Here is a 26,476-nt window from a genome sequence, read left to right as displayed (position 1 = left end):
TGGACAGGTACATGGATGGGACAAGTTTGGAAGGAAATGGAACTAACGCAGGCAGGTGGGACTAATGTAGCTGGGACATGTTGGCCGGCGTGGGCAAGTTGGCAAGTTTTCACTCTATGAGATACTAGGCTGTGATACAATAGACAATAGGTGCAGGAGGAGGCCATTCGGCCCTTCGAGCCAGCACCGCCATTCAATGTGATCATGGCTGATCATTCTCAATCAGTACCCCGTTCCTGCCTTCTCCCCATACCCCCTGACTCCGCTATCCTTAAGAGCTCTATCTAGCTCTCTCTAGAATGCATTCAGAGAATTGGCCTCCACTGCCTTCTGAGGCAGAGAATTCCACAGATTCACAACTCTCTGACTGAAAAAGTTTTTCCTCATTATAATGCATTAATAATGCATTACATTTATATAGCGCTTTTCAAACACTCAAAGACGCTTTACAGGGATTACTAGAACATAGAGAAGTGAATAAATAGATAAATAAGTAAACGAACAGAAAAAGGAGACAGAAGGTGAGATGACGGTCAGTGGTTGAAGGCAGTGCTGAACAGGTGAGACTTCAGTGATGTTTTGAATGTGGTGAGTGAGGAGGAGTCTCTGATGGTTTGTGAGTTCCAGAGGGTGGGAGCAGCGATGGAGAAAGCCCTGTCCCCCCAGGATCTGAGTTTGGTCCGGATGGGGGGGGACAGGAGGTTAGCAGCGGCAGAGCGGAGGGTGCAGGTGGGAGTGTGCCTGTGGAGGAGGTCAGTCAGGTAGGATGGGGCCAGGTTATGGAAGGCTTTGTAGGTCATCTCAGTTCAAAATGGCCTACCCCTTATTCTTAAAATGTGGCCCCTTGTTCTGGACTCCCCCAACATTGGGAACATGTTTCCTGCCTCTAACGTGTCCAACCCCTTAATAATCTTACACGTTTCGATAAGATCTCCTCTCATCCTTCTAAATTCCAGTGTATACAAGCCTAGTCGCTCCAGTCTTTCAACATATGACAGTCCCGCCATTCCGGGAATTAACCTAGTGAACCTAGCTGCACGCCCTCAATAGCAAGAATATCCTTCCTCAAATTTGGAGACCAAAACTGCACACAGTACTCCAGGTGCGGTCTCACTAGGGCCCTGTACAACTGCACACAGTACTCCAGGTGGGGTCTCACTAGGGCCCTGTACAACTGCACGCAGTACTCCAGGTGGGGTCTCACTAGGGCCCTGTACAACTGCACACAGTACTCTAGGTGCGGTCTCACTAGGGCCCTGTACAACTGCACACAGTACTCCAGGTGGGGTCTCACTAGGGCCCTGTACAACTGCACACAGTACTCCAGGTGGGGTCTCACTAGGGCCCTGTACAACTGCACACAGTACTCCAGGTGGGGTCTCACTAGGGCCCTGTACAACTGCACACAGTACTCCAGGTGGGGTCTCACTAGGGCCCTGTACAACTGCACACAGTACTCCAGGTGGGGTCTCACTAGGGCCCTGTACAACTGCACACAGTACTCCAGGTGGGGTCTCACTAGGGCCCTGTACAACCGCACACAGTACTCCAGGTGGGGTCTCACTAGGGCCCTGTACAACTGCACACAGTACTCCAGGTGGGGTCTCACTAGGGCCCTGTACAACTGCACACAGTACTCCAGGTGGGGTCTCACTAGGGCCCTGTACAACTGCACACAGTACTCCAGGTGGGGTCTCACTAGGGCCCTGTACAACTGCACACAGTACTCCAGGTGCGGTCTCACTAGGGCCCTGTACAACTGCACACAGTACTCCAGGTGCGGTCTCACTAGGGCCCTGTACAACTGCACACAGTACTCCAGGTGCGGTCTCACTAGGGCCCTGTACAACTGCATACTCTGACATTTTGTGTCGTTTTTGTTTTGGTGACCGTCTGGGTGTATGGTTGCAGGTACGAGGTCATGCAGTTTTGCTGGCTGCAGCCGGAGCAGAGGCCGACAGCGGACGAGGTCCACCTTCTCCTCAGCTACCTGTGCGCCAAGGCGTCCAGCGAGGTGGAGGAGGAGTTTGAGAAACGATGGAACGCGATGAAGCCCGGCGGAGGCTCCAGCTGTGGCCACGCCACCCAGCTCTCCTCCTACCCCCTGCTCGAGCAGTTCGGGCAGGACGGCTTCCAGGCCGAGGTGGACGATGTGCTGACGGTTACCGAGACCAGCCAGGGGCTCAACTTCGAGTACAAGTGGGACCGCAAGCCCTCCGAGGGCTTCCAGCCGTCGCCGGTGGTGGGACTGGTGCAGGAGATCTCAGTGGGCTCCCAGTACCAGGAGATCTACTTCCCCAGCAGCGCCTCGGGCAGGCTGAGCCTCAGCGTCTCGCCCATCTGCTCTAACTCCTTCTACGAGTCCAAGCAACAGTGCAGCCTGCCGCAGAGCCTGGAGCCCCCCGGCGTGGTGCCGGTCATCAGCGCTCACAGTCCGTCTGTCACTGGCGAGTACTACATCCGCATCGAGGAGCCCAGCGACTGTAACATAGAGCTGGACTACACCATGTGTAGCTCCAGCCCCGACTACCAGCCCTGGCGAAGCTTCCAGGCCAGGGACACCTTGGACAACGAGGACACCAGCCCCACCATCTCCCTGACCATGGAGCCTCTGTTGGGCCAGGGCCAAGGGGAGTGGGAGAGGGAGAGGGAGAGGGAGACCTACTCCATGGACTTGTACCCGGGCGACGATGCCCGCCAGTCCCTGCTGCCCCACGACGGCTGGAGGGGAGGGGGGCACCCGGCAGAGGGGACGGGCATGGAGCTGGACCCTCTGGGGGTGTCGTGCCCACCGGCCCTCACCTCCCCCTTCAGGGACCCCCCCAGGGGCTCGACCTTCGCAGCTTCCTACGACGAGTTGGACGAAACTGGGATGGCCAATGGGTACCAGGCGGCAGGAGACGAGGGGGTGGGCCACCCCGAGCCTGAGCCCGAGCCTGAGCCCACCCTGGGCAACATTGAGCCCACCCTGGGCAAGGCCGACCCTCTCTCCAGCCACCACCCAAGCTGGCACCACCACTTCCCCCACCGACGGGCGGGAGTGTCCGAGGCGGGGGTCGTGGAGCCCCTGGGCAACGAGGTGGGGGGTGTAGACCTCCTGGGCAGTAAGATGGGGGATATGGACCTCCTGGGCAGTGAGACGAGGGACATGGACTTGCTGGGCAGTGAGGCGGGGATCATGGAGCCCCTGGGCAGTGAGGCGGGGGTCCTGGATCTCCCAGGCAGTGAGCTGGCACCACGGGCACCCTTGGGCGCGGGGTTGGCGCAGAGGGGCGGGCAAGACGCCGGGTGTTTGGGTGGGCAAATCCAAGCGGACTTATCCGATGTCGGCCTGTGCATGCCGGGGCCCCCGGCCCCCCTCCCCCTCCCCCTCCCCCCGCCTCTGCAACCACCAGCCTGTAAGGGCTGCAGTCCAGCGGGGGAGGAGAACGAGGGGTGTGGCTGGGAAGCGGGGTGCGGGGAAGGGAGGCACCCCCTGACAGTGGGGTGCAGCGACCCCCTGACAGTGGGGTGCAGCGACCCCCTGACAGTAGGGTGCAGCGACCCCCTGACAGTGGGGTGTGGCGACCCCCTCTCCAGCCCCCCGGCTCACAGAGGGTCTCCCGTGAACCCGTGCCTGGAGTGGAGATGGGACCCCCCTCCCGCCCAGACTCACGTTTCAAGAGACGAGGTATTTGTGGACCCCCTGTCGGGGCTGGTGGTGGGGGAGTGGGGGGGGCGGGGGGCGAGGACCCGGGCGAGGACCCATTGCCCTGGGACATTGACATCATCCAGCCACCCGTGGGCGACCCGGGCCAGCGAGGGGTGGAGATGGCAGTGACTGACCTGGGCACGACTGGACCCCCGGCCAAACCCCTGGTCCAGACCCTGCTGCCCGGCTCCAGCCCGGCCGGGGAAGACCGGGAGAAGGAGGGGGAGGAGGAGGAGGACGAGGACACCACGTCTGGCATCTTCACAGAGTCGGCGGCCGGCCCCCCTCCCCGGGGGCTACGCAAGGCAGTGGGGACCCCCGACTCGCTGGAGTCCCTGGACATCCCGTCCACCGGCAGCTCCTGCGACACCTTCAGCCCGACCTCGCACTGCCCGTCCCTCCAGCCCCGCGGGGCCGCCGACAGCGGCTACGACACCGAGAACTTCGAGTCGCCAGAGTTCGTGTTGAAGGAGCCGGTGGAGCAGAAGGAGGAGGAGGAGGAGGAGGGGAAGGACCACCCGGACCCCGACACCTTGCTGGAGGACGAGACCCCCCCCTGCCGGGACTCGGCTTACTTCTCCGACTACGACGCCGAGCCAGAGCACTGCCAGGCCCCAGGATTGGAGAGAGGCGACGCCCAGCAGACGGGGGTGGTCGTCGGAGGAGGAGGAGTGGACATGGTGGTGGAGACGGGCGACCACCCCCCACCACAGCTTGGCCAGACCCACCTGAGATCCACCTCTGAGACCTGGGAGACCCAGCCTCGTTGCAACTCCACCCACAGCCTCGCCCTTGCCCTGGTGTCCACGGACATCGAGGAGATCCACGCCCAGCCCCAGGACCACGAGGCCCCAGACCACCGGCCCAAGGCCCCAGACCACCGGCCCAAGGCCCCAGACCACTGGCCCAAGGCCCCAGACCACCGGCCCAAGGCAGTGGAGTCCCTGGTGGACAAGGTGGACTACTTTGCTTGCAGGCAGATGTTTGATGGTGAGAGGGTGGGCTTCAGCTCGGGCGGCCTGGTGCGGGGGACCTTCGGCTCGGACATGCCGGCGACTCTGGCCAAGACAGGGGGCCACCACCACAAGGTCTCGTCCGGCTGCATCTTCGACGGCACCGAGTTGATCCTGGAGGAGCCGGGCAACCAGAGGGTGGGCTTCTGGCAACCAGAGGCCGGGCCGAGGAAGTTCCAGCCCTACTCCCTGAACGTGGAGGAGAGGCTGGAGAGATGCATCGTGCCCAAGATGCAGCTGGTCCAGCTGACCCTAGAGCTGCCGCCCCTCGCCCTGGCCAAGGATCCCCCCTTCATGGGCGAGGACGAGGAGGAGGAGGAGGAGGAGGAGGAGGAGGAAGGGGAGGAGGAGGAGGAGGAGGAGGAGGAGAGCGACGACTCTGACGAGGAGCTGCGCATCTACAGCATCCAGGAGGACAGCGAGGAGGAGGCGCCCGCCGTCCCCATCGTGGTGACGGACAAGGACGACGGCAGGAACCTCCGCAGCCTGCTCAAACTGCCCAACCTGCTGTGCGACACCTTCTGCGATGACCTGGAGAGGAAGAAAAAGGCGGTCTCCTTCTACGACGACGTGACTGTCTACCTCTTTGACCAGGTAGGGCGTGTTTGTTGGTTTAGAGATACAAGCCCACCCGGACCAGCGAACCCCCCCCCCCCCCGCACACTCGCACCACTCTACACACACGTTAGAGGCAGGAAACATCTTCCCAATGTTTGGTGGGGGGGGGGGGGGAGTCCAGAACAAGGGGCCACAGTTTAAGAATAAGGGGTAAAGGCCATTTAGAACTGAGATGAGGAAAAACCTTTTCAGTCAGAGAGTGGAATTCTCTGCCTCAGAAGGCAGCGGGGGCCAATTCTCTGAATGCATTCAAGAGAGAGCTAGATAGAGCTCTTAAGGATAGCGGAGTCAGGGGGGTATGGGGGAGAAGGCAGGAACCTTGACTTGCGTAAAGGGTTAATGGTATCGCAGATCAGTTGGACTAAAGCAGTCTGGCGGCTGAGCCACTGCCTTACAATCCTGACTACCGCCGCTGTCTGTACGGAGTTTGCACGTTCTCCCCGTGACCTGCGTGGGTTTTCTCCGGGTGCTCCGGTTTCCTCTCCACACTCTAACGACGTACAGGTTTGTAGGTTAATTGGCTTGGTACAAAATGTAAAATTGTCCCTTGTGTGTGTCTGGGGTAGTGTTAATGTGCGGGGATCGCTGGTAGGTACGGACACGGTGGGCCGAAGGGCCTGTTTCCGCGCTGTATCTCTAAACTAAACGAAACTAAACTAAAAGAAAACTATGACTAAAATTACTATTAACTGTTTACAATCTACACACCACTGCTACAATGAGGGACTACTAACCCGTAACATCTCCAGGGGTCTACTCTCTCCTGGTAAGCTGCCTTTCCAAGCTGTCACATGGACTTTCCCTCGCTGTCAGCCACTCTGTTCACGAGCTGGGCTAGATGTTAGATTACAATTAAAACACAAAGTACTCGTGCTATAACACCATGACACGCGCTCAACCAAGAAAACCAAGCTCAAGTACTATCTAAACTATTTATACCGACTTATGCTGAGGACACACTTGTGAGACCGGTGTGAGACCATACCTGGAGTACTGTGTGCAGTTGTACAGGGCCCTAGTGAGACCACACCTGGAGTACTGTGTGCAGTTGTACAGGGCCCTAGTGAGACCACACCTGGAGTACTGTGTGCAGTTGTACAGGGCCCTAGTGAGACCCCACCTGGAGTACTGTGTGCAGTTGTACAGGGCCCTAGTGAGACCCCACCTGGAGTACTGTGTGCAGTTGTACAGGGCCCTAGTGAGACCCCACCTGGAGTACTGTGTGCAGTTGTACAGGGCCCTAGTGAGACCGCACCTGGAGTACTGTGTGCAGTTTTGGTCTCCAAATTTGAGGAAGGATATTCTTGCTATTGAGGGCGTGCAGCGTAGGTTCACTAGGTTAATTCCCGGAATGGCGGGACTGTCATTTGTTGAAAGACTGGAGCGACTAGGCTTGTTGTATACACTGGAATTTAGAAGGATGAGAGGAGATCTTATCGAAACGTGTAAGATTATTAAGGGGTTGGACACGTTAGAGGCAGGAAACATGTTCCCAATGTTGGGGGAGTCCAGAACAAGGGGCCACAGTTTAAGAATAAGGGGTAGGCCATTTAGAACTGAGATGAGGAAAAACTTTTTCAGTCAGAGAGTTGTGAATCTGTGGAATTCTCTGCCTCAGAAGGCAGTGGAGGCCAATTCTCTGAATGCATTCAAGAGAGAGCTAGATAGAGTTCTTAAGGATAGCGGAGTCAGGGGGTATGGGGAGAAGGCAGGAATGGGGTACTGATTGAAAATGATCAGCCATGATCACATTGAATGGCGGTGCTGGCTCGAAGGGCCGAATGGCCTCCTCCTGCACCTATTATCTATTGTCTATTGACAATAATGAACTCCATATGCAATAAACAGCAACCTTCATGTTAGCAAGCACATTGAAACAAAAACTGATTGTGTGGATGCAAGTTTATCGCTGGGGTTATCGTGGGCACCTTCTTTCATGTATCTTGTATCTTGTAGTCATCACCTCCGAAGAGTCCACCAGGGACTACACTGGAAGTTGCCCAGAGTGGGTCTGGTCCAGCCGTCTGTGGGCCCGGGTGGAGGTCTTGAAGGTTGCGTAGGTGGGCATGTCAACAGAGGATTGTGGGAGGAGGGCGTTCCAGAGGGGATGTGGTGTTTTGCTGGCGTTTTGTTGCGTCAGGCCCACGACAGCTCAGGAAGGCTCAACAGTTAGTTCTGGCGTTCCCAGGACAAGCCCCCTTAAAATACCAGCTCAAACCTCCAGGCACAAAGCACCATTTAACATTTTACCATGACTCGAGCAAAGGGTTAATGGTATCGCAGATCAGTTTGGACTAAATCAATAGTTTTCTTCATATCTTATCTTCATATTTTGCTGTCTAATTTAAGGCGATTTTTAACAATGAGGAAATTTATGGCTTTCCTCAAAGGCTTGAATGTGTCGTAGATCCAGCCGGCGATGTCATAAACTGATGGACGATGTTTGCAAACTGCATCAATAGCGATTTTGATTATTGCAGTATTTTATAAACTGTAAATTTGTAATAAAAGTGAATAGTGAAAGCCCCGGATAGAGTGGATGTGGAGAGGATGTTTCCACTGGTGGGAGAGTCTAGGACCAGAGGGCACAGCCTCAGAATAAAAGGACGTATCTTTAGGAAGGAGATGAGGAGGAATGTCTTTAGTCAGAGGGTGGTGAATCTGTGGAACTCATTGCCACAGACGGCTGTGGAGGCCAAGTCAATGGATATTTTTACGGCAGAGATAGATAGATTCTTGATTAGAACAGGTGTCAGGGGTTATGGGGAGAAGGCAGGAGAATGGGGTTAGGAGGTGGAGATAGATCAGCCATGATGGAATGGTGGAGTAGACTTGATGGGCCGAATGGCCTAATTCTGTCCCTGTCACTTATGAACTTATTGTACTTGACTTAGACACTGAATTCATCATACAGTATCCTGTAACTCGTTGGAATCGCCAGTTAGCAGTGACGGTTTCGAGCGTTCAACAAATGGCACAATTGTTAGACAGCATTAATAATTTATAATTGTCTATTCATAACATCTACAAATGTGTTCCACGATTTAATTCATAAAAGGATTCATGATGCTCTAAGTGTTTAAGTGCATTACTTTGGCTAAACCTTTTAACGTGTTCTGGATTGATATTTATTGAATGCACGCAACGTTAATGGTTACTGCAGTCTGAATAATCTAATATGCCTGCAGTGGTTTAATTTAGTTTAGTTTAGTTTAGTTTAAAGATACACGGTGGAAACAGGCCCTTCGGCCCACACGGTGGAAACAGGCCCTTCGGTGCTGTACGCTAGCACTAGTCCTACACACTAGAGAAACCAATTAACCTACAAACCAACAAACCTAGAAACATAGAAACATAGAAAATAGGTGCAGGAGTAGGCCATTCGGCCCTTCGAGCCTGCACCGCCATTCAATATGATCATGGCTGATCATCCAACTCAGTATCCCGTACCTGCCTTCTCTCCATACCCCTGATCTCTTTAGCCACAAGGGCCACATCTAACTCCCTCTTAAATATAGCCATTGAACTGGCCTCAACTACCTTCTGTGGCAGAGAATTCCACAGATTCACCACTCTCTGTGTGAAAAAAAACGTTCTCATCTCGGTCCTAAAAGACTTCCCCCTTATCCTTAAACTGTGACCCCTTGTTCTGGACTTCCCCAACATCGGGAACAATCTTCCTGCATCTAGCCTGTCCAACCCCTTAAGAATTTTGTAAGTTTCTATAAGATCCCCCCACAATCTTCTAAATTCCAGCGAGTACAAGCCGAGTCTATCCAGTCTTTCTTCATATGAAAGTCCTGCCATCCCAGGAATCAATCTGGTGAACCTTCTCTGTACTCCCTCTATGGCAAGAATGTCTTTCCTCAGATTAGGAGACCAAAACTGTACGCAATACTCCAGGTGTGGTCTCACCAATGCCCTGTACAACTGCAGCAGAACCTCCCTGCTCCTATACTCAAATCCCCTCGCTATGAATGCCAACATACCATTCGCTTTCTTCACTGCCTGCTGCACCTGCATGCCTACTTTCAATGACTGGTGCACCACGACACCCAGGTCTCGTTGCATCTCCCCTTCTCCTAATCGGCCACCATTCAGGTAATAGTCTGATTTCCTGTTCTTGCCACCAAAGTGGATAACCTCACATTTATCCACATTATACTGCATCAGCCATGCATTTGCCCACTCACCTAACCTATCCAAGTCACGTTGCAGCCTCCTAGCATCCTCCTCACAGCTAACACTGCCCCCCAGCTTCGTGTCATCTGCAAACTTGGAGATGTTGCATTCAATTCCCTCGTCCAAATCATTAATATATATTGTAAATAGCTGGGGTCCCAGCACTGAGCCTTGCGGTACCCCACTAGTCACTGCCTGCCATTCTGAAAAGGACCTGTTTATTCCTACTACCTGTACGTCTTTGGAATGTGGGAGGAAACCGGAGCACCCGGAGAAAACCGGCGCGGTCACAGGGAGAAGGTACAAACTCCACGCAGAGGGCACCCATAGTCAGGATGGAACCCGGGTCTCTGGTGCTGTAAGGCAGTAACTCTACCACTGCACTACTGTGCCACCCTAAAGTACGATGCGTATTTTCTTATTTGGAAATTGGCCTCAATAAGGCAACCAAACTTGAGGAGCAGTACCGATACAGAACCCTTCAGCCCAACTGATCTGCAATGGATTTGACCTTGCACTGAACAATACACCCTTTTCCCTGCATCTGTACACTGTGGACGGCTTGATCATAACCATGTCTAGTCTCCTGCTCGACTGGACAGCACGCAACAAAAACGTTTTTCGCTGTACACATGACAATAATAAACTAAGCCAAAGTAGACTTAAGTAAGATTCAGCGTGGAAACATACCCTTCGGCCCAATGTGTCCACGCCAACCATTGATCGCTCGTTCACCCTGGTCAACCCTGGAGTCTTGAGGGCAAATATCTCGGCTGATACTGTGGCAGTATGAGCCGCAGACGGTGAACGAGATGTTAAGCGTGGCACGATGTGAAAATGGATCCCATCCACGTGACGGAGAGCAATGGTGACGTCTCTGGTGACGTGACCATTGGTTGACGTCCACTCCCGTACGCTGGCGTAGGTTGACAGCCCCATGTCTCCAGTCCAACAGTGGTGGGCCTCTATTGGCCCTGAAACACCTCCGGGCGTGGCAGGAGGGACATAAGGTACAGGTGTCAGAGGTTATGCGGGGGAGAAGGCAGGAGAATGGGGTTGGGAGGGAAAGATAGAACAGCCACGATTGAATGGCGGAGTAGGATAGTGTTAATGACAGGGCTTTCTCCATCGCTGCTCCCACCCTATGGAACTCACTACCCCAAACCGTTAGAGACTCCTCCATACTCACCACATTCAAAACATCGCTGAAGTCTCACCTGTTCAGTACTGCCTTCAACCACTGAAGGCCACCTCACCTTCTGTCTCCTTTCTCTGTTCGTTTACATATTTACTTATTTATCTATTTATTCATTTCCCTATGTTCTCTAAATCTCTGTAAAGCGTCTTTGAGTATATGAAAAGCGCTATATAAATAAAATGCATTATTATTATTATTATTAATGTGCGGGGATCGCTGGGCGGCGCGGACTCGGTGGGCCGAAGGGCCTGTTTCCGCGCTGTATCTCTAAATCTAAAAAATCTAGACTAGATGGGCCGAATGGCCCAATTCTGCTCCCGTGACTATAATGAAGTTGTGAAGAACGGCGCTACACCAATGCAGAAGTTGTTGAAACGCATTTAAATGTCTGTGTTTTGTTCCAGGAGAGTCCGACGGTGGAACTGAGCGAGCAGAACATTCCAGATGTTGACCCAGCCCGACCGCACCCACCTGACCATATGCAGGACAAGAGCAGCAACATCTGTGTGGAGTCGGAGAGGCAGAAGGCCTCCAGTAATCCTGCACACAGAAACGACGCCGAAGAAAGTAATGTGAATTTCATGAGCCGCTCACTTGATTAGTACGGGTGTCAGGGTAATGGGGAGAATGGGGTTGAGAGGGACAGATTGATCAGCCATAATTGAATGGCGGAGTGGGCTTGATGGGCTGAATGGCCTAATTCTGCTCCTATAACATATGAATTTACGGTAGTGTTTCAGGGTAGTCAGTCATTGATCGATTGATTGAAAGATACAGCACGGAAACAGGCCCTTCGGCCCACTAAGTCCATGCCGACCATTGATCATCCATTCACATTAGTTCTATCAGCCACGATCAAATGGCAGAGTAGACTTGATGGGCCAAATAGCCTCATTCTGCTCCTATGTCTTATGGTCCATGTTATCCTCCTTTCGCATCCACTCCCGACACACCAGGGGCAATTTACAGAAGCCAATTAACCTACAAATCCGCACGTCTTTGGGATGTGGGAGGAAACCGGAGCACCCGGGGAAAACCCACGCGGCCACGGGGAGAACGTGTAATTTCCACACAGACAGTACCCGGGGTCAGGATCGAACCTGGGTCTCTGGCGCTGTGAGGCTGCAGCTCTACCACCACGCCACTGTGCTGCTTACAGTATTGGGCATATACAATGTCGCATTTGAGGATGGGAAGGGAAGAGTTTAGGTTTGTTTATTACTGTCACGTGTACTGAGGTACAGTGAAAAGCCTTTGTTGCGTGCCGGTTTCCTCCCACATTCCAAAGACGTGCGGGTCTGTAGGTTAATTGGATTCGGTAAAATTGTAAACTGTGCCAAATGCGTAGAGTGGAACTGGTGTACGGGTGATCGCAGGTCGGCGTGGATTCGTTGGGCCGAAGGGCCTGTTTCTGCACTGTGTCTCTAAAGTCTAAAGCCACCTTAACATAGAACAATACAGCGGCATTGGTGCCGAACATGATGTCAAGATAAACTAATGTCCCCTGCCTGTGCATGATCCATATCCCAAAGACCAAAAAAGACATCAAGTACTGAAGTAACTCAACGTGTTCTTTTGAGAACATGGATAGGCAACATTTCAAGTCGGGACTCTTCTTCAGACTAAAGAAGGGCTCCGACTCAAAACATCGCCTATCCAAAGTATCAAAGATAGACACAGGGGGTACGGGGAGAAGGCAGGAACGGGGTACTGATTGAGAATGATCAGCCATGATCACATTGAATGGCAGTGCTGGCTCGAAGGGCCGAATGGCCTCTTCCTGCACATATTGTCTATTGTCCATTGTCTAAAAAGCTGGAGTAACTCAGCGGGACAGAAATTCTCATCTCTGGAGAAAAGGAATGGGTGACGTTTCGGGTCGAGACCCTTCTTCAGAAACGTCAACCATTCCTTCTCTCCAGAGATGCTGCCCGTCCCGCTGAGATACTCCAGCTTTTTGTGTCTATCTTCGGTTTAAACCGGCATCTGCAGTTCCTTCCTGCTCATCCATAGTATCGTTCATCTCCTTAATATTATCTCCTTCAAGGAGAACAACACGAGCTTCTCCAAACTAGCCTCCTAGCCAAATTCTCTCATCGTTTTTTTGAATGGGTTTGGTGAGATATGTTAAATTCCTCGAGTACTTTGCAAGTTTCCATAAATTGGTCCCATGAAGTCCGGCAGACAAACCATTCTTGCTTTTTCAGCCTCTTTCAAACATTTCCCCGGCCATTTCAGGCCATAATCCTCCCTTGGCTGCCCTCTGTTGGGCTGTTGCCTGTATACCACTTGCTGAAATTATCGCTCCTGAGTTTAGTTCAGTTTATTATTGCCGTGTGTAGTAAGGTGGAGTGAAAAGCTTGTGTTTGCATGCTATCTTGTCAAAACGTGAAAACAATCACGTTGTCCACAGTGTAACAGTTGCAGGATAAAGGGTACAACATTTACAACAGGTGACTTGGACTGGTTGTGTGAGTGGGCGGATGCATGGCAGATGCAGTTTAATGTAGATAAGTGTGAGGTTATCCACTTTGGTGGTAAGAATAGGAAAGCAGATTATTATCTGAATGGTGTCAAGTTAGGAAAAGGGGACGTACAACGTGATCTGGGTGTCCTGGTGCATCAGTCACTGAAAGGAAGCATGCAGGTACAGCAGGCAGTGAAGAAAGCCAATGGAATGTTGGCCTTCATAACAAGAGGAGTTGAGTATAGGAGCAAAGAGGTCCTTCTGCAGTTGTACAGGGCCCTAGTGAGACCGCACCTGGAGTACTGTGTGCAGTTTTGGTCTCCAAATTTGAGGAAGGATATTCTTGCTATTGAGGGCGTGCAGCGTAGGTTTACAAGGTTAATTCCCGGAATGGCGGGACTGTCATATGTTGAAAGACTGGAGCGACTAGGTTTGTATACACTGGAATTTAGAAGGATGAGAGGGGATCTTATCGAAACGTATAAAATTATTAAGGGGTTGAACAAGTTAGAGGCAGGAAACATGTTCCCAATGTTGGGGGAGTCCAGAAGCAGGGGCCACAGTTTAAGAATAAGGAGTAGGCCGTTTAGAACAGAGATGAGGAAAAATGTTTTTAGTCAGAGAGTTGTGAATCTGTGGAATTCTCTGCCTCAGAGGGCAGTGGAGGCCAATTCTCTGAATACATTCAAGAGAGAGCTAGATAGAGCTCTTAAGGATAGCGGAGTCAGGGGGTATGGGGAGTAGGCAGGAACGGGGTACTGATTGAGAATGATCAGCCATGATCACATTGAATGGCGGTGCTGGCTCGAAGGGCCGAATGGCCTTCTCCTGCACCTATTTTCTATTGTCTATTGTCTAGTTAGTAACAGATAAAGTCCAATTAGAGATAGTTCAAAGGTCTCCAATGAGGTAGATGGGAGGTCAGGACCGCTCTCTGGTTGTGGTAGGATGGTTCAGTTGCCTGATAACAGCCGGGAAGAAACTCTCCCTGAAACTGGAGGTGTGAATCTTCAAACTTCTGTACCTGCAGCACCTGGAGCAAGGCCAGCAACATAATCAAGGACCAGTCTCACTCCCTCGAGACCAGGGTGAGACTGGTCCTTGATTATGTTGCTGGCCTTGCCGGGGCAATGTGAAGTGTGGATGGATGGAATCGATGGAAGGGGGATTGGTTTGCATGATGCTTCATAGCGCCAGCGACCCGGGTTCGATCCTGACCTCAGGTGCTGTCCATGTGGAGTTTGCATGTTCTCCCTGCGACCACGTGGGTTTTCTCCGGCTGCTGCAGTTTCTACCCACATCCCAAAGACGTGTGGGTTTATAGGTGAATCGGCCTGTGTATGAGAAAATGGGATAACATAGAAGCAGTGTGAACAAGTCAGCATGGACTCCGGTGGGCCAAAGGGTGAATTTCCGTGCTGAATCTCTAAAGAGAATAGAAACATAGAAACATAGAAAATAGGTGCAGGAGTAGGCCATTCGGCCCTTCGAGCCTGCACCGCCATTCAATATGACCATGGCTGATCATCCAGCTCAGTAACCTGTACCTGCCTTCTCTCCATACCCCCTGATCCCTTTATCTAAAAAGAAAAATCACAGACTCCGATCATTCATTGGCATGGTCAAGTTGGGCTGTCGAGTGTGTGTCCGTGCCGACCGACTTTATGACTCTATTACATTCTCCCTGTGACTGTGTGGGTTTTCGCCAGGTGCTCCAGTTTCCTCCCACATCCCAAATACGTGCAGGTTTGTAGGTTAGTTGGCCTGTGTAAATTTTCCGCAGTGTGTAGGATAGAACTAGTGTGAGCGGGCGATGGCAGGTTGGCGCGGACTCGATGGGCCAAAGGGCCTGCATCTACGCTGCATCTCTAAACTAAACTAAACTAAACTATAAATGGCTCGATTGTAATCATGTGTTGCCTTTCCGCTGACCGGTTAGCAAGCAACAAAAGCTTTTCCCTTTACCTCGGTACACGTGACAATAAACTGAACTAAATTAGACTAAACTAAACCAGACTAAACTAAACTGATCTAAACTAATCTAAACCAAACTACACTGTACTAAATGTGTCAGAAGGAACTGCAGATGCTGGTTTAAACCGAAGACAGACACAAAAAGGGTCTCGACCCGAAACGTCACCCATTCCTTCTCTCCAGAGATGCTGCCTGACCCACTGAGTTACTCGTGACAATCACTCCCAAATGGGGAAATGGTTTAATGCAGTCATTATTTTGGGGGTGAAAGTGTCGGCCGAGAGTGGAGAGATGGGGTCAGTGTTTTCGGATGGTGGTGAGGAGCTTTGAAGACTGATATATCTGCCCCTCTCACCTTCCTCTCTGCCAGGCGGCGGCTTCGAATGGGACCATGACTTCCCTCTGGTGTCGGCCAAGTCGTCCTTGGTGACGGACGGGTCCGTGTTGGCCGCGGTCCCTGCCTCCGCCGACGTCTCGCCGGGGCCCGGGCAAGGCCAGGCGCATCAGACATCGCGCTTCTCCCGATTCACCGTCTCTCCCGCCACCCTCTCCAGGTTCTCCATCACGCACGTGTCAGATTCAGACGTCGGCCTAGCAGGAGGTAAGCTGCCCTCCCTCACCGCCCAGCTCCCACCCCCACCCCTGGGAGACTTTAACAATGCTCTTCAATGCTCGCCCAAAGACACACCAAAGGACGGGTTGAGTACCAGTTTCAAAGTCGTCTTGTTGAGTCTCATTGTCTGACATTCGTTTTCACCTAGCCCACAGCTAACAGTGGCCTGTTTCCGTCATCATATCATATATCATATCATATATATACAGCCGGAAACAGGCCTTTTCGGCCCTCCAAGTCCGTGCCGCCCAGCGATCCCCGTACATTAACACTATCCTACACCCACTAGGGACAATTTTTACATTTACCCAGCCAATTAACCTACATACCTGTACGTCTTTGGAGTGTGGGAGGAAACCGAAGATCTCGGAGAAAACCCACGCAGGTCACGGGGAGAACGTACAAACTCCTTACAGTGCAGCACCCGTAGTCAGGATCGAACCTGAGTCTCCGGCGCTGCATTCGCTGTAAAGCAGCAACTCTACCGCTGCGCTACCGTGCCGCCCGTGTCATCCTTACTTTTTTTGCGTATCTTATATATGCTCTGTGTTAATAACACCGTCTACATCACTGTCTACACCCCTCCTGACTCTCAGTCTGAAGAAGGGTCTCGACCAGAAACATCACCCATTCCTTCTCTCCAGAGATGTTGCCTGACCCGCTGAGTTACTCCAAGGTTTTGTGTCTATCTTCGGTTTAAGCTGGCATCTGTGTAGTTCCTTCCCACACACGAGAGTTTAATTCCACATCACTATTTCTTTCCAACCATCACCTCACTCCAGTAAGTAATTAAATTGCTGCAATAAATACTTAGGGATGCCCTCACGATACAGTCTGTGGTAAATGCACGCTCATACAAATCCTCTTAGGAGTATGTGTGTGTGTGTGTATACGTGTGTGTGTGTGTGCGCGTATATGTGTATGTATAGGTGTGTGGGTGTGTATATGTGTATGTATACGCATGTGTGTGTATATGTGTATATAATCGTGTGTGTGTATATGTGTGTGTATGTATACATGTGTGTGTGTATGCGTATGTACACGTGTGTGTGTATATGTGTATACAATTGTGTATGTGATTGTATACAGGTGTGTGTACACTTTTTTGTATCTATTTGTGTGTATGCATGTGGGTGCGTGTGTGGCTGTGAGTGCATACATGTGTGTGCATGTACTAGTGTGTGCATACATGTGTGTGTATGCACATGTGTGTATGTGTGCATATGCAGATGTGTGCATGTGCATGCATGTATGTATGTGTGTGCATATTCACGTGGGTGTGTATGCTTGAGTGCGTGTGCATATGTGTGCGTGTGCATATGTGTGTGTGTGTGTGCGTGCGTGTGCATATGTGTGTGTGTGTGTGTGTTCTTACACCAGTGATAGAAATTAAGATCTCCATTGCTGGTTACCTGTCTTTAGCTGCTAACGCCTTCAATCCTAGAATCCCCTCCCTAAGCCTCTCCACCTTTAAAACAATCCACTCACAATCTTGCTCAAAGATCCTGATCATCTAACCTCATCTAAGCATTCATTCTTCGCTCCACAAGACTCTCGTGAGAGGCATCTAAAGTTTTTGACAACCTTAAAGTCGCTTTGTGAGTGCAAGGTGCCGTTGTTTGAGTTCGTCCCTGAGCTTCCTGTGGCAAGATGCTTAGCAATCGTGAACCAGGACACTCACCTACACCTCAGCCTGCCCTCGTGGCCACTGGCCCACGTCCTGGTTGTTACAATCACTTGTCTTGGTTGCTGCACAGCAATGTGACCACAAATCTCCATTCAACAGCAATGGAAAGAAGCGGGAACGGTGCCTGGGTTGGAGGGTAGTTTAGCTGTGAGGGGAGGAGGTTGGACAGACTTGGCTTGTTTTCTCCAGAGTGTTGGTGCCTGAGGGGACACCTAATAGAAGTATATAAACCTATGAGAGGCATAGATTGGGTAGACAGTCAGAACCTTTTTTCTCAAAGTGGAAATGTCAAAGACGAGAGGGTGTAGCTGGAGAACCTGGATAGGTGGCATTTCAGGATCAGACTGTCTGAAGAAGAGTCCCAATGCAAAACGCCACCTATCCAATCCCTCCTCAGATGCTGCCTGACCTGCTGAGTTACCTCAGCATTTTGTGCTTTACTCAAGAGTCCACCATCTGCAGTCTCGTCTGTCCCCATATTATACTATACATGAATATAATGAAGCCAAACACAAGTATTCATATTGTGGGTCGATTAACCTGCTGATGGGCTGTAATGTTTAGTTTAGTTTAGGGATACAACATGGAAACAGGCCCTTTGGTCCATCTAGTTCAGGCTAGTCCAGTAAACCAGTTCCATCCTACACACTAGGGACAATTTCATCAAAGCCAATTAACCTACAAATGTGCACGTCTTTGGAATGTGGGTGGAAACCGAAGCACCCGGAGAAAACCCACGTGGTCGCAGGGAGAATGTATAAACTCCATACAGACAGCACCCGTAGTCAGGAATGAACCCGGGTGTCTGGCGCTGTGAGGCAGCAACTCTACCGCTGCACCACCCACGTATGTACAATGTTCTATGTACAAAGGATAGAGCGAGGAGGGAGATAGTGGAGTGCAGAATATAATTTCTCATAGTGTCCCAACTCCTGAACCAGAATAGACACAAAATGCTGGAGTAACTCAGCGGGTCGGGCAGCATCTCTGGAGAAAAAGGATGGGTGACATTTTGGGTGGGGTGGGGTCGGGTCAGTTGAGTTGAGTCTATCTTTGGTATAAACCAGCATCTGCAGTTCTTTGAGCGGAGCACCAAGGCACATTCCTTGTATGTGAACATACTTGGCCAATAAACTTCATTCATTCATTCATTACATCCTGAACCAGATTGCCTGATCATTGACACAGAGCTGTTTGCGTGAGCAGTCCTGAACTACTATCCACCTCTTTGATGACCCTCGGACTATCCTTGACCGGACTTTGCTGGCTTTACCTTGCACTAAACGTTATTCCCTTATCTTGTAAATGGACCGATTGTAATCATGTATTGTCTTTCCACTGACTGGTTAGCACGCAACAAAAAGCTTGTCACTGTGCCTCGGTGCACGTGACAATAAACTAAACTGACAGTGAACGGTTCTTGCGGTGCATAAACCCAGTTGCTACGTCAGTGGCCACACATCAGAAAGCATCTCAAAACTCCATTTGGACTGGATAACAGTCCATTTGGACTGGATGACTTCTTCAGTCTGAAGAAGGGTCTCGACCCGAAACGTCACCCATTCCTTCTCTCCCGAGATGCTGCCTGACCTGCTGAGTTACTCCAGCATTTTGTGAAATAAATACCTTCGATTTGTACCAGCGTCTGCAGTTGTCTTCTTATAACAGTGATGCTAATCCCTCTTCTCCCTCATTCCTCACAGGCAGCTCTGAACGTGGTGAAAGGGAATGACTTGTGAGTCCACGGATGGAACTCGGTTTTATTTTTGGGGAACGAATATCAAAATGGACAAGACCTAACCGGTGACCGGAAAAGGAATTGCAATCAGATGCTTCACTCGATGACCCGCCCTGGAATCGATGGGACAACTTGATCGCCAGTTTTGGCTGCTAGCGCGTACGGACGCAATGTTTCGGACGCTGGTGGGCGACCCCCCCCCCAGCTGTTCCTCTGTCCTTCTCCTCTCCAGTTTGGATCCTCTGGTCCCGTTCAGTCGGGACGTCCTCAACTCCAATATGTCGTCACGGCAGGTCAACCTGATCCCGAATTTCTGCTGGCGCCCACCCCTTCCTCTCCCTTCCTACCCCCCCCCCCCCCCCCCCCCCGAGACAAGTGGGTCGGGTCACGTCGGAAGAAAGGGGGCATGTTGGAACTGGAGGAGACCACCCAAGCCGCCAGCAACACGCCTGCCCCAGGGAAGGGACCTGATATTTAAAAGAGTGGCGCATCAGTGAAGGTTTCCAGAAAAACAGACACTGCAGACAGTTTGGCCTCCATTTATATCGAACCACATGTTGCAAATAACACCACCTGCTTCTCGTCTCCGACTGCCGAGGCCCACAGCAAGATGTGCTTGGATTCCGCTATTTATTAACCATTTACTGCTCACATCAACCATGCCTCACAGTGTTCCACCGACAGTATTTAGTGTTGCGCCTCTCTGCGTTTCATATTGAATAGTGTAGGAAGCCAGTTAAACTGCAGCCTCTATACTATTTTTGTAAAACCAGTCAAACTACTGATGAATATATTGTAAATGTTGCCAAAGAGATGTAAAATATTGTGCAGCTCTGAGTGGTGTTAGTTGCTTTCTGTACGGCTTCAGTGTCTCAGTATAACCTCTGGAAAGATGCAGCCAAGCACTTTCTGCCCCAATGGATGCAACATCTAGTCCATAACAAAAGATTAACCAGTTGCATGACATCAGTAAGGGGGGCTATCTTTTTAAGTGTTACAACTCTTAGTATTCTGTTAACTGATCAAAACGGGTCATTACTGCTAGTCAATGTTTTATTTCCATCTAGCTACCAGCATGTGGCTTAATTACCATACTAATAAACTTTTTATGATATCTTACATTTGCTTTCCTTTCCTTCCTGACTTCTCAGTTCTCATGGAGAGACTGCCTTGCATCCTGTGACCACTCTGCCCTTCCACAATCTCCTATCCTTCCCCTGACCCACCAAACAGGGGAATACAGGGACAGAAGTCCTAGTTTATTTTAAGTTTATAGACACAGCATGGATAATACAATAGATTATGACCCTCAAAACACAAAAATACCAGAGCTGACTTCCAGCACAAATGATAAATGTACCGATCAGGAGCTCAAATTAACAAACAGATCAAGTGTTGTGGGACCCGGAGCCAGAGATCCAGGTTTACATCTAAAGACACAAAGTACCGGAGTAACAGCGAGTCAGGCAGCATCTCTGGAGAACGTGGGGGTCTCGGCCTCAAACGTCGCCTATTCATTTTCTCCAGAGATGCTCCCTGACCTGCTGCGTTACTCCAGCACTTTGTGGCTTTTTTTGTAAACCAACATCGGTTTTCATGACTCCAGATGTGAATCTGGATGCAACACAGTCTCCGAACACTGGGAATATGAACGCAAGCGAAAGGGACGAGTTTAGTTGGGGCATCTTGGTCGGTATAGACGAGTTGGGCCGAAGGGCCTGTTTCCGTGCTATGCCTCTGTAATACTTGGGGAATGGCCAAGATTAATGTAACACTAAAGCTAACACTACAGCCAACTCAACGCTCTTGTAGAGCCTTTGCAACAAACCAAATTCTGACCAAATAGAAATGATATCATCTCTTGAAGTGCAGCCTCTCACCTTGCTGTAACTTCTCAGCTTCACTCCAGAGGCTGACTTCTTGGTGCAGTGGTGAGGGAGGATTGTCCGGTCACAAGGACGGTCACAGGAGATAGGAGATGAACCATTGGGTAGGATCTTCCCCTGGCTAGGAATTGGGGAGGGGGATGGGGAGAGGGGGATTGGAACTAGGACGGGTTGGTTGTAGAACAATGGTCCCAGGATTTTGGGGTTGGATAATTTAGGGGAACTGTATTTACTCAGAAACCTCGCCAACACAGAAAGCTGTGGAGACATCTCTCAACATAATTAAGGTGGAGAGGTGGAAAGATTTCTAAACACAATAGACCCTGAGAAGTATAGGAGAGGGGAATATGGATTGAGATAGAAGATTGAGATGAGTCTGAAGAAGGGTCTCGACTCGAAACGTCACCCATTCCTTCTCTCCAGAGATGCTGCCTGTCCCACTGAGTTACTCCAGCATTTTGTGTCGATTGAGATGGAAGATCAGCCATGATGGCACGAGGTGTCGGAGCAAACTCAGAGGCCTGAATGGCCTATTCCTGCTGCTATTTTCTATCTTCCTACATTAAAGCTTGGCTCCCTCTGCTCTCTCCAATGTAAAAGGCATCGATGGCATTCCCTGGCACGAACAGGGTGCATCGACCGGTAATGCACTCTCGACCAGCACTGATCAATGTATCTTTATGTGGCACTTTGTGGTAGTTCACTGTGCGTAAACTAATTGCTGCATCTCCCACCTTACGGCAATGATAACACTTCCAATGTAAAGCACTTTTTGACATTCTGAAAGGTGGATTTGATTTAACTTTTCTAAGAATCAATTTTTTTTTAGTTTACAATAAAGAGACCTGTATGGTATGGTATGGTATTTATTTGCCCTGTGTACCGAGGTAGAATGAAGTACATTTTTGTATAGTTCATTTACGTACAGTTCAGTACAGGCACCACTATACATCGTAGATAGCACTTAGATGCATCTTAGAAGGGAGAGATTGAACTTTTTTTCACCTTCCATCACAGTGAGGAATGTGGAGGAGACACTGCGGTGGATGTCCATGTTAAAATGTATCTTGTGTGTCCTGTTGCTTGTTATTGTTATTGATGCCTGTGTGGCAAATGCAATTCCTCGTATGTTGCAAAACATAACTTGGCTAATAAAGTATGATTGTGATTGTGATACGCATCTCAGATACAGTGCAAGTGTACAGCAGTTGTACACTGAAACAGTGTGCAGAGTCGCCAGATTTGGTGCCATTTTCCAAACTCAGTTGTTGTAAGTGCAGTGTTCTTGACCCGACCATGAAGGTGTGTTGCCCTGGTGGCCTTGCTGGGTGGGCCCGGCCAAGCGTGGACGTGGTGCCCGCCACTGTAGGCCGCGTCCAGTCCGCGCGCTCGGCCTCTGCTCTCCTTTCCCCAGACTCAGTCTATCGTGAAGAAAACCAACTGAGTTTGCAGGGCACGTGATATATTTTTTCTTGTTAATGGTGTGGAGGGCATTTGGTATTGGTTTACCATCGGCGTGTGTATCGAGATACAGTGGAAAACTTTGTTTACATGCTACGCAGTCAAATCCCACTATACAGGAGCACAGTCAAGCCACATACAAGTGCAAAATGCCAAGAGAAAAGTAACCAAAGTGAAGAATGTTGTGTTACAGTGTTACAGCGGCAGAGACAGTGCAGAGGGAAAAAAAAGTGCAGAGGCCGCGATGAGGTAGGTTGGGAGATCATGACCACACCGTGGCTTATGAGAGATCTGTTCAGTAGTCTGATGACAGCGGGGAATAGCCTGTTCCTGAATCTGCTGGTGTACTTTTAAGCTTTTGTATCTTCCACCCGACAGGAGAGAGAAGAAGGAATGACTGGGGGGGGGGGGCGGGGGGGGGAGCAAGTCTTTGATTATGTTGACCGCTTTCCCAAGGCAGGGTGAAATGTGGAGAGACAACATAGCACTTTGTACCTACTGATCTTGACGTGCTCCTGACAGCTGAAAAGCAAATGGCTGCTCAATTATTGCAGACCATCGTCAAACAGTAATTATTGACTTGTCCGATCTGAGTAAACAGTTATTGTGATAGCCATGCGCATCCAAATGAGTCACAATTTGAATTATATCAAGGTCAATTATATAACTGGCTAATGCACCCAGTTGTGAAGTGAAGGTCATATAATGGACCGCATCATATCGTTCTGGAGAAAGCCGGTTCTGAACACCCGCGATGAAGGGGCGGACTGGGATTTTGTGCAGAGCTTCCTGCAGACGCACTTAGTTACTGAGACCAGCTGGAAGCTTGTTTTAATTTTAAATCGGGGCAAGCTTTTTCTTTTCATTTAACTTCACAGTAGTGTCGCGCTTTCAGCTTTGTGCGCAGAGTGTTAACAACCAGTGCTGCTAGAACAGGAACAGCAGGAAAAGGCACCACATTTAGTTAACCCCAAACTCACCAAAAACGCAACTCCAATTCCGTGACCCCTCTTAGCCATTGTTGAGTTCACAAGTTCTTATGATAGGAGCAGAATTAGGCCATTCGGCCCATCAAGTCTTCTCCGCCATTCAATCATGGCTGATCTATCTTTCCCTCTCCCCACAACCCCTGACACCCGTTCTAATCAAGAATCCATCTATCTCGGTCTTACAAATATCCATAGACTTGACCTCCACAGCCTTCTCAGGGTCCCAGAACAAGTTTCAGAAGAGCAGCTCAGAGTGTTTGAGATGCGGCTTTAAAGAAACGAATTAACCAAGGACTCTGCCAGTAGTTGGAAAACAACTAGTTAATCCCACAGTAAAAAGCTATTTAGGCTTTTAAACCCACCCTAGATAGACACAAGACGCTGGTTTAACTCAGCGAGTCAGGCAGCATCTCTGGAGAAAAGGAATAGGTGACGTTTTGGGTCGAGACCCTTCTTCTGACTGAGTCAGTGGGAAGGGGAAACGAAAGATATAGAAGGTACATAGAACAAATGAATGAAAGATATGCAAAAAGCAACGATGAACAAGGAAAGATGGAGCCCACAATTGTCAATTGTTGGCTGTGGGGTAGGTGATAATGAGTTATACAGACAGTGAAACACCAGGACGGCAGTGAAACTAGTACGGTGACTAGGGTGGGGGAGGGATAGAGAGAGAGGGGATGCAAGGGTTACTTGAAGTTAGAGAAATCAATATTCATACCCCTGGGGTGTAAGCTGCCCAAGCGAAATATGAGGTGCTGTTCCTCCAATTGGCGTTTGGCCTCACTCTGACAGTGGAGGAGGCCCAGGACAGAAAGGTCAGTGTGAGGAGGAGTTAAAAGTGTTTGGCAACTGGGAGTTGGCTGGAGTATTTGTGAGCTTCATGTAACGACATGAATGCCAAGCCACCACCTCTGGCATTGTTGACACAGGTACAGTTTGTTTGCCTGCTACCCCATCAATACGTATAACAGACACAAGGAACTGCTGCTGCTGGTTTATAAAAACGATAATGTGCTGGATTAACTCCAGCTGGAGCGCTGGAGTTGAGGTAGGTACTACCACGGCGTTTAAGAAACATTTAGATAGGTACGTGGACAGGATAGGTTGGGCCAAACGCAGGCAGGTGGGACCAGTGTAGATGGGGCATGTTGGTCAGTGTGGGCAAGCTGGGTTGAAGGACCTGTTTCCACGCTGTATGATTCTATGAGCTGCTGAGATGCTCCAACATTTTGTGTCCTTTCATTGGTAAACCAGCAAATGCAATTCCTTGTGTCCATAGCTTTGAATTATGATGGAAACCGTGTGCTCTGTATTTTGAAACACATGGTCATAGTAAAAGCAAAAGAGAAAATAATTGCAAATGCCTTGTGTGTGTGTGTGTGTACAGGCTGTTTCTGGGGTTCCATTTTGCAGTCAACCGTATGTTGATATTTGTCCATAAGTTATAGGAGCAGAATTAGACCCATCAAGTCTACTCCGCCATTCAATCATGGCTGATCTATCTTTCCCTCTCATCTCCCCCCATAAGTCAGAAAATTAACATAACCACTTGATATCTCTATAGCATTATAGCACATCGCATCTCTGGCAAAAATGGATGGGTGACGTTTCGGGTCGAGACCTTTCTTCAGACCTGAAACACGAAAACCAGAAAATTTTCAGACTCAGTTCTGAAAGAAGTGTCCCGACTCAAAATGTAACCCATCCCTTTGCTCCAGAGATGCTGCCTGACCCGCTGAGTTGCTCCAGCACTTGGTGTCTATCATTGGTATGCGTTTTCAAATGGCTATGGTTAATTAGTCTGTGGCTTCCTAGTCCTGGTGAGCAAAATAATAGGTGAAAGGATGGGGAAGGAAGGAGGCAAGAAAAATAAGTTTGGTGCGATGGTTTACAATGACCTGGCCTTTTGCACGTTAGTGGCATGATTATGTTCTCTCTGGTCCTCAGTCAGATCCAGCCACTGAGTACTGTCGCAAATCCTTTGCAATGTGGATTTACATAATAATAATAATAATTTTATTTGTCATATGTAGGTTGGCACAGGGTCATCGGTACAATGAAATGTATTTGACAAGACAACGGGTCACCTCAGCAGTAATATTCCAAGGATAAATAAGATTTAAAAAATGACATTGGTAAGGTAAAAAGACAATATTAAAAATAGATAAAAAGACAATATTAAAAATAATCAACATTTATGATTTGAAATGTGTTTATGAGTTCAGAAGCCTGATGGTAGAAACTGTTCTTGAGTCTGGTGGTACGTGCAGCCATACTCCTGTGTCGTCTGCCTGACGGTAACAAGGAGAACAGCCTGCGTGCTGGGTGCCTGTGGTCCTTGATGATGCCGCGTGCCTTCCGCAGGCACCGCCGTAGACACGGAATTATCCACATACACACTTGCCATCGTAGAGCTTGGAGATAACTTCTCAGACAGATAGGTCCACCGTGGAAAGTGCTTGCTGGCTTTCCATAACCTTCTCTGAATAATTTCCCAGTGACTGATTCCCATCGTCCAAGTGTCACCACAGCCCTCACTCTCTTGAAGGAGCTGCTTCAGACAATTTGTCTTTCGTGGCACCGCCAGTAATTATGTGATGACTGTTGCAATCCCCATGGCCATCTTGCAATGATTACATAGAGAAGTGCACCTGCACATTCATCGCTGTTTCAACCTGTTATTGTCTCTCCTCCTCCATCATTTGTTGAACCCCATTTCAAATCCACTTACCTGCAGATATGGGAACTAGGACTTTGGGCTATGCTTTGTTTTTGCACTCTGTTCTTTTATATTTATTGAAGGTGAAGGGGAAAAGATTTCATAGGAATCTGAAGGGTCACTTTTTCAAAGGATGGTAGGTGTGTGGAACAAGCTGCCAGAGGAGGTAGTTGAGGCTGGGACTATCCCAACATTTAAGAAACAGTTAGATAGGTACATGAATAGGACACAGGTGGG

At 49.9% G+C, this 26,476-nt stretch overlaps 1 protein-coding gene across 1 annotated transcript in view; it reads left to right on the top strand.

The window, feature by feature from the left end:
- Nucleotides 1-20,300, top strand: part of aatkb (apoptosis-associated tyrosine kinase b) — a 207,236-nt gene extending 186,936 nt beyond the window's left edge. Inside the window, 5 exon segments of the mRNA XM_078401383.1 lie at nt 1,912-3,707; nt 3,710-5,298; nt 11,107-11,269; nt 15,514-15,744; nt 19,147-20,300. Of these exon segments, the coding sequence (XP_078257509.1) occupies nt 1,912-3,707; nt 3,710-5,298; nt 11,107-11,269; nt 15,514-15,744; nt 19,147-19,175 (3,808 nt within the window). The 3' untranslated portion in view covers nt 19,176-20,300.
- The last annotated feature ends 6,176 nt before the right edge of the window (nt 20,301-26,476 follow it).

This window comes from Rhinoraja longicauda, chromosome 6, assembly GCF_053455715.1.
Source record: "Rhinoraja longicauda isolate Sanriku21f chromosome 6, sRhiLon1.1, whole genome shotgun sequence".
Taxonomy (NCBI): domain Eukaryota; kingdom Metazoa; phylum Chordata; class Chondrichthyes; order Rajiformes; family Arhynchobatidae; genus Rhinoraja; species Rhinoraja longicauda.
The sequence above is the reverse complement of the archived record's forward strand: the minus strand, read 5'-3'. Positions and strand labels throughout refer to the sequence as shown.